Source organism: Prunus avium, chromosome 1, assembly GCF_965620075.1.
Source record: "Prunus avium chromosome 1, drPruAviu1.hap1.1, whole genome shotgun sequence".
Classification (NCBI taxonomy): domain Eukaryota; kingdom Viridiplantae; phylum Streptophyta; class Magnoliopsida; order Rosales; family Rosaceae; genus Prunus; species Prunus avium.
This window is the reverse complement of record NC_142284.1, coordinates 21,118,337-21,136,103: the sequence shown is the minus strand read 5'-3', so window position 1 is coordinate 21,136,103 and position 17,767 is coordinate 21,118,337. Positions and strand designations below refer to the sequence as shown.

General features: G+C 41.5%; 1 protein-coding gene and 1 pseudogene across 4 annotated transcripts; both read left to right on the top strand.

The window, feature by feature from the left end:
• Positions 1 to 9,140: 9,140 nt before the first annotated feature.
• LOC110744957 (pentatricopeptide repeat-containing protein At2g22410, mitochondrial pseudogene) lies at positions 9,141 to 13,604 on the top strand (annotated as a pseudogene). Of its 3 annotated transcripts, none has more exons than XR_015833076.1 (3): positions 9,141 to 9,416; positions 10,260 to 10,386; positions 11,448 to 13,604. The product of XR_015833076.1 is annotated as a pentatricopeptide repeat-containing protein At2g22410, mitochondrial pseudogene, transcript variant X3 (transcript). The 3 variants fall into 3 exon arrangements; XR_015833074.1 differs by having other exon boundaries at positions 10,251 to 10,386; XR_015833075.1 differs by lacking the exon at positions 9,141 to 9,416 and adding an exon at positions 9,494 to 9,516 and having other exon boundaries at positions 10,251 to 10,386.
• A 2,544-nt stretch (positions 13,605 to 16,148) lies between these two features.
• LOC148297550 (uncharacterized) lies at positions 16,149 to 17,767 on the top strand. Its single transcript, XM_088247356.1, has 3 exons — positions 16,149 to 16,497; positions 16,576 to 17,099; positions 17,185 to 17,767. Coding segments are annotated over exons 1-3 (1,095 nt in total). The 5' UTR covers positions 16,149 to 16,496; the 3' UTR covers positions 17,755 to 17,767.

Sequence of the window (17,767 nt, the reverse complement as noted above, 5' to 3'; positions counted from 1 at the left end):
GATGACCTTAACCTTGAGTTGTCGCTTGCACCACCAAATTCCCAGATACGGGCTCCTCCAAACCCTATCTTCCTAAACTCCTCATACCATCATGGCTCGGCCTCAAACTTCTCTGAGGTGGTGCCGCGTAGGGCAGTATTGCCGGAGGGCATGACTGTCAGCAGACTTACAGTTGCAGATCATCTGCATGTGGCGCAGAGGTCTGACCAGATGGCAGTGGACGAGTCCCACAATCTAACCGTGCTCAACGCGGTCTCGGCCACAAATTTGGGCATGCGCCTACTGGCCAGAACACGGGAGTGCGGGGCACTGAGTGAGGAAGTGGCGGCCCTGAAAGCTCTGGTGGCGGACCTGCAGAAGCGGCTCTACAGCGCCAACCAGCATGTAGAGATGCTGCAAAAAAGGAATGATGATCATGTAGAGCTGCTGCAGATTCTACAAGCAAGAACAGACAGAGGCAATTAGCAGAAGCCTCAGGTGGCGCAGAATGCAACAAAGAACATGTGATTAGGAATTTAATGTACGCATTTTCACTATTGTGTTTGTAATCAGATGTTATGAAATAGAATAAGCATTCACGCCCAATTCCTGATTGTGCATTAATGAATTGAAAACACTTTCCAAACTTAACAACAAAATAGAAACACAAACAAATAAAAGAAAGAAAGAGTAAGAAAAACAAAGAGAAACAATAAGAAAATCTTAATTACCTTGGTTGGAAAAATGTAACCCTAACTCAAAAAAAAAAAAAAAAAATAATAATAATAATAATAATAATAATAATAATAATAATAATAAAATAAAGTTTGAGTCTAGAGAAACTCCACTTTGAAGCGATTAGGATGACAACAAACTTCTTCTATTCACCTTGGGTTGCCTCTCAAGAAGCGCTAAGTTTAAAGTCTTTTGCCGGACTTCCAACATACTGTGGTCATTTGGGAGGTTTTGGCTCAATCGCCTCCTTGTGCCGAACATGAAGTTTCTTCAAATCTCTTTGCCATCTAATCAACCCCTTTCGTATTCTTTTCTTTTTACCCACATGAGTAGATTTCAAAAGTAATTTTAAGCGCTCTTCAATACGTGGATTAGATGGAGGAGGCACATATTTAGGATTAGGTAGCCTTCTCACTTGAGTAGAAAGGATGACATTGAACATGTGATTGGTGCTTGGAACATGGATGTTGAGCTTATCTTCCTCTAGTACTTCAAAAGCAGAATAAGGCATTAGATTAATTGAAGCACCTAAATCAATTAAAGCTTTTTCGAGCAATTTATCACCAATGACACATGGAATTGTGAAACTTCCTGGATCTTGTAACTTAGGAGGGAGCTTCCTTTGCAAAACAACAGAAACCTCTTCCGTTAGTGCAACCGTTTCATCATTTTTGAAGTTCCTCTTGTTGGTACAAAGATCCTCCAAGAGAGGAATGTTGACTTGCACCTTCCTACAAGTTTCCAATATGTCCTTGGCATGTTGAATTTTTTTGGAACTCATAAGCCTGTGAGGAAAAGGAGCACGTAAGATTTCTTCATCAGTAGGTTCACGACTTACCTTCTCCTTTCTTGCCCTTCTTGCAAGTTCATGCTTTGGGATCCATTCGGATGAAGAAGCTGCTTGTTTATCTTTCTCTTTGTTGCTTTCATCCTTTTCTTTAGGCTCAGTCACTTGTTCAACCTGCATGTCATCAACATTGTGAATCAAATTTTTAGAACCATCAATTTCACCAATTACCTTACCAGTTCTCAAGGTAACTGCTTGAACATGCTCATGCCCGGTTGGTATCACTGTTTGGTTAGGCATCATCCCAACTTCCCTTTGCCTCAAAGCTATAGCAATTTGCCCCACTTGATTTTCTAGATTGGCAATGGCCTTATTCATTTTCTGCATGTGGGTATCATTCCTCTGCATGTGAGTGTCATTCCTCTGCATGATGAAATTATCTGTGTTTCTAACCATTGAAGCAACAATTTCTTCCAAAGTTGGTCCTTGAGGTGGTTGGTGAGATTGACTAAGTGGTGGTGGATTATAATATTGGGGTTGACCATAAGGTGGACAAGTATTATGTTGGCCTTGATATGGTTGATATGACCCTTGTTGAAAATTTGGATTGTCGGTCCACCAGAAGTTTGAATGATTTCTCCACTCCGGATTGTATGTTTGTCGGAAATATTCATTCATAGGCAACTCATTATGAAATGAGCCAAAAACATTTGCTTCCTCCATCACAAATTTATTGGAGTATTCTTACATAGTAAGTTCCACAATTTCAGTTGCGGCTGCCATTGGAGATGGTGGAGGTGACTCCTCGTATGTTCCTGTAAGAAAAAGAAACAAAAACAAATCAAGATAAAATGAAACAACAATCAATAAACAAAAATAAAACTAAGTACTCTAAACATACTCAAACAAAACAGATAAGCAGCCGTGCCAGTTCCCCGGCAACGGCGCCAAAAATTGTTGCATTCCTAAAAGGACACAAATTAATGTGCAAACAACCAATTAAAAATACCCGCAAGTGCACGAATCTATCGAAGTATAGATTATGTAAGTACGGGGTCGATCCCACGAAGAACTTGTCGGCTTCCTATAAGTTCTAATTTGAGTACGTAAAGAACACTTATTTAACACACCACAAATGCACAAATGCAAAATGGAAACTAGAAATGAGTAAAGAAGTGTAAAAGAAATGGAACAACACAAGAAAACTAAAGAGAAACACAAACAGCACTTTCTATCACCCTTTTATCACCCATTTATCACATGTGAACAGTGCCGTGAACAGTGACGACCGGTCGTTTTTGGGCAGATTCATGTGCGACCGGTCGCTGAACAGTAACGACCGGTCGTTTTTGGGCAGATTCGTTTCTCTGTTTTTCCAGTTTCGACCTCTGTCCAGTGTTTTGTCTATAACTTTCCAACCGTTTATCCAAATTTCACGTTCTTTATACGGTTGGATTCAGCACACAAAAACGAAGAACACAAAATAGACCAAAAGTCCAAAACAGTTACGAAAATAAGCAGAATTCAGTAAACAAGACACACAACGTATCAAACACACAACTCACACACACATTGGGGGGGGGTTTTGATTTGGTTCAAGTGACCTATTTCTATTGCATGAAAGTAAATGGACTTTGAATTTAAATGAGAATAGCAGAGATGAATTATCAAATTGTGAAATTAAAATGTAACAAACACTAGGGTTTCGGAATCCACCCTAAACAATTCTACCTATGTTCATGAATACTCAAATGATGAACTCTAAACATGTTGATGAAAATGTTCGCAATCAAGACCATGGGCCGTGGCTCAAGACGCATTGATCCTCTCTAATATACGTAAAGTGCATGGTTCGTGCTACAATACTTGTGCCCTCCCCATAACCGAACCTAGGTATGGTTCGTACTTCGATTCAATTACAAGGAGAACCCATTAAGTTCAAAGAGAATATGAACATTACAAGAATCCTAATAGCATGGTGTTTACATTAGGTATTCAAGAAACCAATTCACATGGATGATTCTTACTTCATCCATTTATTGCTTAGGATAACATGAAGATACACATAATCCCAACAATCTCAAGAAGCATGCTTTCAAAGGTGGCCAACCAAGGAAAAACACACATCAAGAATAGATTAATTTGGTGAATTGGAATTCATCAACAATATCTAGAAATTCATACACTCAAGCATCAAAACAATAAGGTAATCATGTTTAGGGCTTCAACCTAAGCCCTAGCTATGGAGTTTAGTTGCTCATACTTATTCCAAATACAAATTCAAAATAAAATTAGAAAGAGTTTACAGATTTTGAGAAAATGATGAAAGCTTCAAGGTCATCAATGGTGGAAGCTTTCTTCTCCACTTTGCTTGGCTGCACCTTGGCTTCTCCTAGCTCCAAGCTCTCCAAAATCTGCTCTCAATTGTGTAGAATGATAGAATGAATTGGCTTCCCACGTTCAAAACCTCTCCCACTTCAGATTGCACTTCCCTTTGCTCCTTTCCCCATCATTTCCAGCTCACACTTTTAATATAAAACTCATTCTTTCCTCTAAAGCCTTTGCCCATTGTCCCCTTGCCATGATGAAGCTTTGACTTCACAAAGATGCCAAAAGCTTCAGAAAATATCTCATTTACAAAGGTAATTCCTTGTTACCAAGAGTTATGGTAACAAGAAATTAAGATGACACAAAGGAGGTAAAAGCTGGCCAAATCCGGATTTCCAGAGCTGTGGTAACATGCTGGATTGGTTGGATAGGCAATACTTGTCCAATGGAGCTCAAATTTGGATATGTTGTAGTTAACATCCATTGGAACAAGTCTCATGAAGATCATGACCTCATCCGAGCACCAGAGCATGTTGATCCCAGGCCAAGAAGTTGACCTACGAAAATGAACAAAAACAGAATTTATAACTAATAATGCACTTTTAGCTCATTTTCATCCCAACCAAGGTAAAATCTAAGAAAACACAAAAAGGAAGTAAAAAGCTATAAAATGTCAAGAACTAACTCAAAATAGTGGGTGAATAACATGAAAAATCATGTGTAAAAATGAACCGAACAGTCAATCGTATGAAAAGTTTCAAAGAAAATTTGCTTGGAAAAGTTGTGTCCACTGAAGAGGAAGCTTATAATCTCTACAACAGTTATGCTACGAGAACTGGATTTAGTGTTTGAAGGGGACAAGAGAGATATAATACAAAAAAAGTTTTGCGGCAATTTAGTTATTTTTGTTCAAAAGAAAGTTTTCGACTAGATAGTGACCCTTTAGAAGTGAGCAGGGCTAACAAATTAGAGACAAGAACAGGTTGCGGAGCTGGCATTTGATTTGCCTTCCAAGATGACAATGGTATGTGGAAAGTTTCTCATTTTGTTTCTGAACATAACCATGAACTTGCTATGCCGGAAGCGAGGCAATTTTTGAGATCAAATAGAAAAGTGTCAGAAGCGCATTTAGGTGTGATTAAAATCAGGGTGGATGCAGGAATAAGGACAAAAAATACATACTCTTATTTATCAGAAGAAGTTGGTGGGTCTCAAAATGTCGGTATCATATCACTTCTAAAGGGGCAAAAATCGGGAAACAAAATCAGCATAGATCGTAAGAAAAAGAGGAGATCCATAGTTTTGTGGCTGAAAAAGGTGTTCTTTTTCTTTGAAAAGTGGCGCAGACTCCAATTTCACCAGGGTTTATCTATTCTTTGCTTTGAAAGAAACAAAAAAAAAAAAGAGGAAGAGAGTAAATGGCGTTAACATTCGTACTAGATGAAAGCGCTCGCTCTCTCTAATAACAGCTGTGCCAGATGTCATTATTCTATTAGTTCGTACTACCACCTGGCACTGCCACGTGGTAGTACCGTATCACTGTATAATTTCTCCAACATTGGAATCCCAAATTAACTTCAAAATACAAGTTCAAACAATCTTCAAAATACAAGTTCAAACAGTCTTCAAAATACATGCCAATTTCATTCCTTCTATTCCCAACTGTCTCAGTATCTCCAAACTGCATATTTGTCCAACGTTTTCTTCCTTTCCAAAAAAAGCCTTCCTTTTTGCTGGTGACTTAAACCTTTTTCTCTGAGGTTTGGTAGTTTAGTTGTCTAAGACTGTGAAGCTTGCCGAGACTGAGAAGCTTGCTGAGAATGAGTCATAGTCTTTTTTTAGGAGTTTTTTATGATCTGAAACAAGCATTAACATAGGCAGTTTTAGAAACAAGCATTCACACAAATAAATGCTTATAGGTTCCTTCCCCTTTGATTGTCTTGTAGTACTTTGATGTGATGTGCTTGGTTGTTCTTTTTTTTTTTTTTTTTTTAAGAGACCTAACCAGCATATATATTGCACATCATGAATCACACTTAAATAAAGTCCAAATCAATAAACAAGCATAGGTGAGAAATACCTAACTACCAAATTGTCCTTCCTTTGCCTTGGGACATCTCCTCCTATTATGTCCAGCTTGGTTGCATATTGAAAACTTGATTTCCATATTATACCTTGGTAGTTTTGTTGCATTAGGATTAGAGGTTGGGGGTGGTTCAGCTACTGACCTGATCCTCTTTTTCCTTAGCCTCCCTGGCTGATTATGGTACTTAGGTAGCAGTAAAGGTGCCAAGTTACACTTAGGCGATAGATCTTGGCTTGCCATGGGATGCACCATTTCTGCATATGCTCTAACAAGGGCCTCCTTCTTGTAATAAGCATTCACATAGGCAAGGTGATCTCCATTCAATTGCCCAATTGCAGCTCAAGCATGCTTACAAGGAATCCCGGTGATATCACATTGTTTGCATGAACAAGTGCTTCTTCTAAAATGAACCACCACTTGACTTCCACCGAAGTTTTTGACTTCATATGTTTGTTCCCCAGCAAGCTTTGGAATGCACTAGGCTGATTCCTTCTTACGCTTCTCAACTATATTGAAAATCCGTGGTCCTACATCATGGTGCCATTTCTCAGAAGCTGCTCTTCTACTTGCCTTTAATAACATGATATAGTACCTTATTCTCTCAAGACATGTCAAAATTGGCTTGTCTCTTGCATTAACGATTGTACTATTGAATGCCTCACACATGTTATTGAGCAAGATATTACATTTGGAGGTAGTTTTGAAGTGAGATCTACACCATGCTTGTGGATCTAACTTCGCAAGCCAATCAAATTAATGCAGCACCTGACACATCTATGCCTTTTCATCTCAGCTTGATACCAAGAAATTGTTGTGCTTCTTGCAATAGCCTCCATGTGATGTTTGAGCACAAGTCATTTTCGCCCAGCAAGCAAAAAGTTAGCATGAAGATGTTTAAGACAATACCTATGCTCAGAATTTGGAAACATGTCAGCTACTGCATCAATGAGTCCCTTCTGCCTATCAGTAATGAAAACATAGGAGTTGCTATTTTGAATAGACAAATCCTATGCCAAAAGCTCCATAAACACCTCCATAACCTCTGCCATTGCATATGCAATAAGGTACATCCCAATGTTAGGATCAACACCAACCACACTGAGTAATTGGTCAGGGTGAGGCTCTTTTATGTGACAAGCATCAAACCCTATCACAGGTATACAACCCTCAAGAAACCCCTTCTTTGTAGCTGCCAGACAAATGTAGATCCTTTGAAATCTTTGCCTTTCACCATCCAATTCAGACTTGATAATAATTGTGCTTCATTCAGTTGTATTCCTCAACTGATTAGCATAATCCCAAAGTGACTCAAACTGTGTTGTACATGTACCTTCATTTATGGTACATGCCTTATGCCTTTCTCTGTAAATTTGTGATCTTGATGCAATCACACACAGGTCTTCATTCACTTTGTAATAACCCAGAAAAAAAAAACGCAGATTCTATTTTTCTCTCCCTCCCTCTCTCTCTCCCCGTTGCAAACCACACCCCCCCCTCCTTCGAAAATTTACAGCAGCCGCATAGGTACTTTCGGATTCCAATTTGGATAATATTTGAAAGTTAATAAATAATATTTTGAACATTAGGAGTACTCTTTTTCCTTCATCCGGAGTTTTGTCCTACTGAGTTGTTGCCAAGCAAGGTTTTACTGAAGCCCTATAGTTATAAATTATTATCATTTGATCTTAATTAGTTGTTTATTAAAAAAAAGTTCACACGTCCAACATTCATTGAGTAATTGGAGTATAAGAATCAATTTGTAGAAATTGAATAACTTTTATGAATCGCCTTTAGCTCCTAAAACTAATTAGACCTTTTCCAATCACGCACACTACACGACTTACAAATTTTAAATTTTGTTTTTACAATTGTATTTTTCTAGATGGCCGTCTTAAAAGTTTTCCTTTATTGCTCGTATTTTTCTTGATGCATGTATTAATAGTTTACCATAAAAGAAAAAAAAACGGTTGAGACATGCATCTAGATAAATACTAGCAAAAAAGAAAACTTTTAAAATGACAATCTAGAAAAATACAATTGGGAAAGAAAAAAAATTTAATTGCAAGTCGCGTGTGATTGAAAAAAGGTCTCCTGCACACGCGGAAGCTGGTGCAAGAGGCTAGCAAATAATAATAAAAAGCCAAAATGAAAAATAAAAAATAAAAAAAAATACAGCTTTTTATAAACATTCCTGAGATTCACAAAACTATAGGTTTCGTCTTTTATGGTTTTTTTTATTTAAAAAATCCATCCGCCACCTCAAGGTTAACATGCGTGCTCACAAATAATCCTTGTCATCAGGTTTCGTCCAAAAATCTGATAATCGATGACGTAGCACATATGTTGATCTCACATATTCAATAATACAACGCCACATAAATTAAATAAAAAAATATTTAAAAATCATACACCCATATCAACACACACAAAACGAATAAATTAAATTAGAAAAAACCTAAGCCACATGTTCCATCACAAGGAGTGTCGAAAAAATTATAAATATTATAACAAAATTGAGTTTGGCTACTTACTTCCCATTTTCATTGCTCAAAATGAGTATTTTGCAACTTTAGGGACGAAGAAAATGTCACAAGGAGTTTCTACGAATTTTCAAAGTTAAAACATGGAAATATGATAACTAAAAGGAAAATAATGATATGTGGCAAACGCTAAATGGTGGCCGCAATTGTTTCTGATGGGTGTCCCCCTCGAGTACCGCCATGTGTCTTTTTATTTACTTTTTGTGTTTCAACAAAAAAATTAATAAGAAATTAGAAAAATATATCCAAAAATGCTATAAATTCCTACGACATTATCTTTGACAATGAAGTATAAAAAATAGCGCATGGGGTGGCACCACAGTGGAAAAGTGAGCCAAACTCTCCCCTCTTCCCCACCAAGTTCACTCAGATTGGTCCTAAAATATAATTTTAAATAAGAGAAATTAGAGATTATTTTTTTATCAATTTGTATATTGATTTTTCTCAAAGCTATGATTTTCTCATTTTGATTTGATTCCATCTAGTCTCAAAATTATACTCTCTGTTTGTTTTGAATCATCTTGCTTGAAAAGGCATAAAAAAGGTGGAGAGAGAGAGGAAGAAGAGGATCTGCTTTGTTTGGGTCGGGTCGGGTTGGATTGGGTGGGTGTATGGGTTTTGTTTTACCCGTTTCTACGTGAAACCTAACTAAAGCCATGTTTTAATCTCCACGGTCCAATTTCTTCTAACGGCTCATACGCCTGTACGCACCAAGAACGGCTCGTCGTCCACTTTATCCACCCCCACGAGCAAGTAAGTAAACACAGTGGAAGAGAGAGAGACCACCATTTTCATGCTTTCAAAGCTCACCTCAGCGGGCTCAGCTCTGTTCCGGTTAGGATTTCCTCCACCCCAAAGTTACTACCCCCAAACAATGAGTACCTGCTCGGGCTTCCGATCCGAACCCAGAACCCTTTCAATTTCTCACTAAATCTATGTTCTATGGGTTCAACATCTTCAGGTACTTTTCTGTTTCTTCTGGTTTTCTTGTACTTGGATATCTCTAATTCATCTGCTGCTTGGTGGCTAAAGTGTTGGAAAATACCAGAAAAGATTTGGTGGTAGGTAGCTGTGCTTGCCTTTTCAATTTTCTCCTCAATTGGAAAACTGTGAATCTTAAGTTTTGTTTCTGAATTTTGTTCCTTTATTAACTTCTCCTTCTCTTTCTTTGCTGCCAAAAAAATGGGAATTCTGAGCTACATTATGTTCAATTTCTCTCCGTGAGTGATATCTCAGATACGTCCTATCTGGGTATTTTCAGATTTTTTTTGCTGCTCTTTTTCCCTTTTCCGCTTTTTAATATTAAAAAATAATAATACCTTGATTTCATTATCTATCATTAGCTTCATTGCTGTGAAATGAAATTTTAGATGGTATGTTTGTTGTGTGCTTTGTTTTCTGAAAAGATGAAGCAACTCACCTTGAGCGGTTACAGTAGTTGACCCATCAATACTAGGCTTACTAGAAAGTTCGAATTTGGATTAATATGATCTGAGGTGGTGGTTGTGTATCCTAAAACAGGTGGATTTGCCATAATCTTTCTGAACGTATGAGCTTAGAACCAAAGGGTAAATAAAAACCCTCCGTTAGGATGTCTATATACTCTAGTTCTGGTACAGTTAATCTAATCGTAAAACTTCATTTTAGTACTTCTAGTTGCATTGATATTCTTAATGTTTCAAACTACGCAATATAAGTCCGCTGTGTAGACTCTCTCTCTCTCTCTCTCTCTCTCTCTCTCTCTCTGTGGAAATGAGCTAATAATGTTCCCTTCTGTATTTGCTGATGCTTGAAGGTGGCACAGGTATTGCTTCATTGACCAGAGCTGTTTTTGGGCATATCACCAACTACTGTAACGATTACTTATGTAAATCTCTTTGACACCAGAGGGCTAGTTATGGACTGCTTTCGAACTTTTAGTCATCTCAAAGGTAAGCTTGTAATTAATTCTACCTAGCCTGCTTTAGAATTTTCAGTAGGGTGAAGAAAAAGAATGGGAAATGTCAGTGAAGCATAAGTTTGGTTTTTAGATGATATGACTACTTAAAGTGTGGTAATATATTGTAGTCTCATTCACTACTGTAGTACTGTTATGACTATGAAATAAGTCTCATCCTGTAGTGTAGTGGTGATATATTGTCAGACATCTCCCTTAAATCAATTATTTTGGTAACCTTTATCTTCCAAGTAAAATTTTAAACTTGCAGTGTATGGTTCTGTGGTTATTTTTTAGCAGCTTGTCTATCAAAAAGGCACCATGGTTTATTGATTATTGTTTGACGATTAATTGTTCCAAATTTAGAATAGGATTATCCTTTTTTGGCGGAATGAACTACTTGGAGTGTGATATGTACTGGATTCTGATAGTTGTCTCTATGTTCTGTGATTGTCTTCATGCATCTGGCTATCTCAGTGAACATTCCCAATCTCCCATGTTTTTTTGCTGCTATTTATCTTTTTGCAGGAAGTGTGGCCGTAGATAGGACGGATTGACTATGTGTCTAACTCATGGTTTAATGTTCTGGCAAAGATGCATTTGTGCTGTTGTTTTGACTATATGAACACAAAAGGCACAATGAGTTTTGTTTGTTTATTAGTTAAAGAATAAGTGATGGAGATGCTTTTACACATGTTTGGAGCCATAGTCAGATGAATGGCCATGAATGAACAAGTTTGACTGGAATAACACAATGATATACTGCTGGTTATGGTTGGCTTGTGCAGTATTCTCCCTTGGGACGAATCAGTTGCTCTTATGTTTATATATATATATATATATATAAGACAAACATATGAATAAGAAAATGGATGCAGTCTCATTTGACTGAAAACTTTGCTCTCTCTCTTTCTCATACACACATATGACTGAACTGCATGTGTCTCAGTTTTAGATACATGTTTGTTGTGTATTATAGTTGCATTACATTCTTTAGAGTAAGAAGTATTATATGTCCTTGCTACTCGCTGAAGATAGGTTTATATGTGGTTGCAGGTTCTCTGTGCTGTCAGTGTCTGGCTATCAAGTTTTGAAGAAGCAGTGGCATTGCAGACAGTCTATGAGCAAAGTCATGTTTCTTCCATTCCAGATCTAGCTGAACCACCTACTAGTGGACTCTTTGGTCCCATACAAAAGTCAGTGAGCCCATACCCACCCTTTTATGAAGTCCCGGTTCCAAGTCCTCCTCCAATCTCTGAAACCATTCTCATCAACATCCACCACCAAAGCCATATGGAACTCCAAGACCAACGTAATAATCACCAACCCAACTCTGCTAATCATGGAGTCTTGCACCACCATGCTCGAGTTGAAGCAAATTCAAGCGCAAATGACTTGCACTGGCCTCATCACGCACACATTTCCACTCAGCAGGATTTTAGCCTTCTGTGCTCTTGCCGATGGCAGTGACATTCAATATGCGCATCTTCTTTTTACGCAAATTGAAAAACCCAATACTTATATGTGGAACACGATGATCAGAGGCTACTGTAAAGTTCAAATTCCAACAATTGGGTTTTCATTCTTTGGCCAAATGGTCCGTCAACGCGTCGAAATGGACAGCAGAAGTTTTATTTTCGCACTCAAGGCGTGCGAGCAGTTTACGAGAATCCTGGAGGGGCATTCGGTTCATTGCCTGATTTGGAAGATGGGTTTTGATTCTGATTTGCTGGTACGAAATGGGTTGGTGCATTACTATGCTGAAGGCGGGTTCCTAAGTCTTGCACGCAAGGTTTTTGATGAAAGTTTTGTTAGAGATGTTGTGACTTGGACCACGATGATTGATGGGTATGCGACTCGTACTTGTTCAGATGAGGCTATGAAATTGTTTGGCTCAATGTTGGTGAGTGATGTCGAGCCAAATGAGGTTACTATAATTGCGGTGCTTTCTGCTTGTTCCGATAAGGGAAATGTTGGTGTGGGGAAGACCATTCATGAATATGTACAAAAGAAGAATGTGAAGTGTAGCTTAAATTTGCTTAATGCTTTGTTGGATATGTATGTGAAATGTGGTTGCTTGACAGCGGCTAAAGAGACTTTTGACAACATGAAAGTCAGGGATGTGTTTTCATGGACTAGTATGGTTAATGGTTATGCTAAATTGGGGGACTTAAACTCTGCAAGAAAGTTTTTCAATGACATGCCTGAAAGAAATGTAGTTTCTTGGAATGCCATGATTGCGGGTTATACTCAGAATAATCGACCAAGTGAAGCGTTGAAATTGTTTCATGAGATGGTGGAGACAGGTTTGGTTCTGACGGAGAACAGTTTAGTGTGTGTGCTCTCTGCTTGTGGTCAGTTGGGTTGCCTGGATTTGGGTCAGTGGATTCACCGGCACTATGTCAATAGAAGGCGTATTCAACCCAGTACAATTTTGGGGAATGCGTTGATGGACATGTATGCCAAGTGTGGGAGCATAAATTCAGCAACAGAACTCTTCGGTGAAATGCCAGAGAGAAATTTGGTTTCTTGGAATACCTTGATTGCCGGATATGCAGGCCATGCTAAGCAAGCGCTCGCTCTTTTCAACCAAATGAAAACTATGGGATTGAAGCCTGATGGTATCACATTTGTGGCGGTGTTGTCTGCCTGCAGCCATGGCGGATTAGTTTCTCAAGGCAGAGAGCATTTCGAAAGCATGGCTAGAGATTATGATGTAGAGCCCAAAGAGGAACATTATGCATGCATGATAGATTTGCTTGGACGGGTTGGGCGGCTAGAAGAAGCTTATCAGCTGATAAACAAAATGCCAATGGAAGCAGGAGTGTCTGCTTGGGGTGCCCTTCTTAATGCATGTAAGATTCATGGGAATGTAGAGCTGGCTAAGCTTTCAGCTGAGAAGCTGTTAGAGTTGGATCCAGAAGACAGTGGTATTTATGTACTGCTGGCAAATTTATATGCTAATAAGAAAAGATGGGATGATGTAAGGATTGTTAGAAGCTTGATGAAAGAGAGGGGTGTGAGGAAGAATCCTGGGCATAGCTTGATAGAGGTGGAGGGTGAGTTTCATGAATTTTTGGCTGCTGATAAATCACATCCTCAATTAGAAGAGATTTATAAAGTTTTAAATGAAATATACCTTTTCTTCAGATTGGAGTGCTATCTGCCAAACATTTTGATGAATATATAGCATATGGAGATGATTTTCTTTAATTACCTGGTTTTTGGGACATTTTGGAGTGACTAGATAATTCCTCATACAAATGCTATTCCTCATCATAATCTATCTACTAACATACTTAAAAAATAAAAATAATCTCATACATGAGAGTTTAGAAAGTAATTTAAAGTAATTTAGATTATGGCTTGTATAAAAAAAAAAAATTATTAAAAAAAAAGAAGAAAAAATGGTTAAAGTGGAGATGCAAATCTCTTTTTTTTTTTTTTTTTTGGTTTTGTTTGAGTTGGGTGCTTCTGTCCTATTTTTATCTATCTCTACTATTATAAAGCCAAGCCAAAAGCAGTTGGGGTCATAGGCTTCACCAAAAATAAGAGGACAACAACACCCTTGAAACAAAAAGGTAATTGCTGCAGTCAAAATCCATATCAATAGTTGACATGGGTATTGTTGACGCCAAAAAGTGGTTCTCTGACTTAGAGGGTCAATTTAGTAATTTTATACCTTCGGTATCCTCAATGCCTCGGTAGGGAGCGTGATCTGCAATATGAGCAAACGCTCGGTAAGGCCCAAGGCACCGGTGTGGTACCAGCCGAAGGCTCTCCGATGCTTAAGTAAGTTCGGGATTAGAAAGTTCAACTGACAGATCAATAGGCTTGCATGCCGTAAGTTCTAATTACCTCTATTTTGGGGTGTTTGGCCTCTTTTATAGGCATTGGGAGGTGTGCACTTTGTTGATAATTTCGATGTGGGACTGTGGACGTCGCTTGGGAGCATGCCACGTGTCCCAGGAGAGGGCGTTGCCCTAATGGAGCGATCGGAAGGTAGGATGCCGAAGGCATCTCTGACCAGGCGCGATTTCTTCCACATGTCTTGTTCTCATTGGATGTTCATTTTGGGTGTAAACAGGAGTCCCCCAAGTTCTCAGTCGAGAGTTCTCGGATGGGGACTTGACTTCTTCTTCAGTAGGTCCATGATCGCCCCACCGTTCGGTAGTTTGGCTAGAGGAGGCACTCGTTCCTTGTCTCTAGGTCGGCTCATTCGGCAATCTCCGCCTAGGAGCCCAAGAGTCGCCACTTTGAGGGTTACCGTTCGGCAGCGCTTGGTGCGTTTAAGAGATTCCGAGAAGGTATTGCCGATTGCTTATTGACTTTGGCAATTTTGGTCGTCTCCTTGCGTTCTACGCACAGGGAAGGGGATCGATGGGACAGAGCGACGCTTCGTCTTCTGAACCCCGCGTGCTGTCAGAGCCTCCATTCGTTGTGTGACACATGGCGTGTCAAATCAAGTGGAGCGGCGCAATTAATGCGCCGTTTGGTTTCTCGAGGCGTACCGTTGCAACTTTCGCCCTATAAATAGAAGAGGTCTCTGAGGCGACATTCACTTTGCATTTGTGAGTGAGGCGAGAGCTCTGTCCAGGCGATTTCCAACGAGAGTAAACGGTAACAGAGGCGATTTCAGGCGAGTTCATTCGGGAGGCAAGGCGATTTCCACTCCAGGCGAACGGTGGCCAGACGATCTTGGTCTTTGCACCTCGGTTCATACAAGGTACCGTTCAGTAACTTTTTCCTTTTCCCTTCGTTATGCGTACGTCCTTCCTTGGTTTGAACTAGACTTAGAACTTTATGCAAGTGGGGTGTGGTTCGGGAGTCTAGTTGCCATAGGTAGAGACGTGGGCATCGGTAGGATAGTCTTCGGAATGTCCGTTAGTTTCCTTTCGTTGCTTCTTGTAGATGTCTGATAGCGAGTCTGGGTTCGAGAGCGAGCCCAATGCTTACGATGGAGAGTCTCCCGACAGGCAAAATGGTACCGAGAGTGAGGAGTCGGGTCAGGATACCGAGAGCGATAGTGGCTCCGAGGTGGAAGTGGTCGGCGAGAGGTTTAGACCTGCGCCCACCCATGGGATCGGTAAGTGGCTTATGACTAGTCAGCCCCTATCGTTGACGGTCGTATATAGTGACGGTCGGCAAGTTGGGTCGGGCCTGCATTCCGAGCCTCAGGTGGTGGACGCTCGGGTGCCGGAGGCATCTTCCAGTTATCGTCCGGAGGCCTCCACTTCCGGTCGTGGAGAGTCTTCCAAGCCAATTCCCAGGCCGAGGGTGACAATAGTGAACAGTGGGAACCCTAGGGTACCGATGGGGGTAGCGAAGGAACAGCTGTTTGATGTGGATTACTTGCCGCCCAACAAGATGACCTACCGTGAGCTGGTAAAGATCAGGGCAGAATACATGATCCCCCATTCGATAGGGATGAGGATCCCAGGCCCTACCGAGTCCCTGAGCAACCCCAAGGATGGCAAGGTTGCGTTCTTCACCGATGTCCTTCAGGAGGGCGTCAGGCTGCCGTTGCAGCCTCCAGTTCAAAGGATTCTGGCTCAGATTGGGTATGCCCCTGGGCAGTTCAATCCGAACTTCTGGGCCGTTCTGATGGGGGTTATCACGACATTCGGACTTGCCGATGAGGGGGAGCCTACTTACGAGTAGTTCTCCCACCTGTATAGCATCACCAAGTCCAAGAGTACCGATCATGGAGGTTGGGTTCAGGCGAACTGCCTCAGGACTTCCGAGAGGGGCCATTTTCTGACGGCCGTGCCGACTTCTCAGAAGTCTTGGAGGAATCGGCTGGTGCTACTCTCTGGCGATTGGGAGTCGCCCTCGGGAGTGCCCGTTCGCTTCCATATCCCCACTACTTTTCAGATTGCCGGTAGGTTGCTACCATGCCGATCGGTAGGTCACTTTTTTTTTTTTTCAATGGACTAATCTGTTTTTGTTATTTTTGCAGGCAAACTGAAGCAGCCCACGGCACCCCAATCAGAGATTCGGCAGATAGAAAAAGTGAGGCTGAAGGTTCCCTCCGTTGATAGGGAGTACCCACAGTTCCTCTTCACCGAAAACCTTATCAGAGCCCGCCTCGTTGACCCTGCCGAGAGTAAGATCGCTTCTTATTTTCCACTTCGTCTTTTTGTTTGAATCCCTTCGGCTAACTCCTGGGTTTGGTTTCGTGTAGTGTCCGAGACCAGGAAGACTGCCGAGGCAAAAAGGATGTCTGAGACCTCAAAGCGGCGCTACCAGGTGGTCGCCAAGGGGAAAAAGCAACGGCGGCAGCCAGAGGCTTCTACCGAGAAGGTCGCACAGGCGGACCTCGAGGAGCAGCCCCTTGCCGAACTGCAGAGACAGCGCGATGCGGAGCCTATCAACAGAAAGGTGCCGGTTGACGAGCCGGTACTCACCCCGAGCCAGGGTGCCGATGCCACTTCGTCTAAGGCGTCCGGGAAGCGGCCGCTGACGGTAAACCTAGATGCCGCTTCTACTCCCAAAAGAGTGCGGCTTGCTGACCACCCGAGGGCCATCTTTGCCGCCGAGGACGAAGAGGGGCCTACCGAGGCAGTCACACTTGCGTGTCCTTCGAAGACGGTCCAATTTGCGAACCATATGATTGTGGGTTCGCAGATGGACCTATCTGAAATAGATGAACTGCCGAAGAAAGCCCTTCGGGAAGAGGCGGGGCGCGCCTTCCGTCTCCAGGCCACGGTAACTTTTCCATCTCGTTCTCTTTTTGTTGTTGTTTGCTGTTGGCGTTTTTGGCTCGGTACTAATCTGTGGCTTCACCTTTCAGGCGTCGATGGACATGTGGCTGTGCATGAAAAGAGCCATCACTACTGCCGAGCGCGCCAAACGGCTGTACGTAGAAGGCCGTTCCAAGGTTGCCGAGGCGGGGAAAGCCCTCCAAGACCACGCGAATCTCGTGCAGGACATGCACGCTGCCGAACGGCAGATCAAGGCGCACGAGGTAAAACTTGCCGAGATGCGCGAGGCTCTGGATGAGGCAGAGCAGGCGGCCAAGGATGCCGAGGCAGCCAAGGGGGTTGAGGCTGCCGTTAGTGAAGCGATTAAGAGCTACCGTTCCTCCGCTGAGTTCACCTCTCTCCTGGACAATAAGGTGACTTCTGAGATGGCGGACCTTATTTATCGCTTCAAACGGTTCAACCCCGGGCAGAAGCTGAACTTGAACTTTGCTGCCGATCCCCCTCCTCTACCGGAAGGCATTACAGAGAAAATGATCGAGGAGTATGAGAGGGAGGACGCCCCTGAAGATGGTCCGGATGTCGAAGAGGGTCCTGCTTCTGCCACTGGTGCCAATGCCGAGGCTGCTGGAGTCGAGGGTGGCCAATCTGCCGAAGCCTGAGTTTACACTTTTG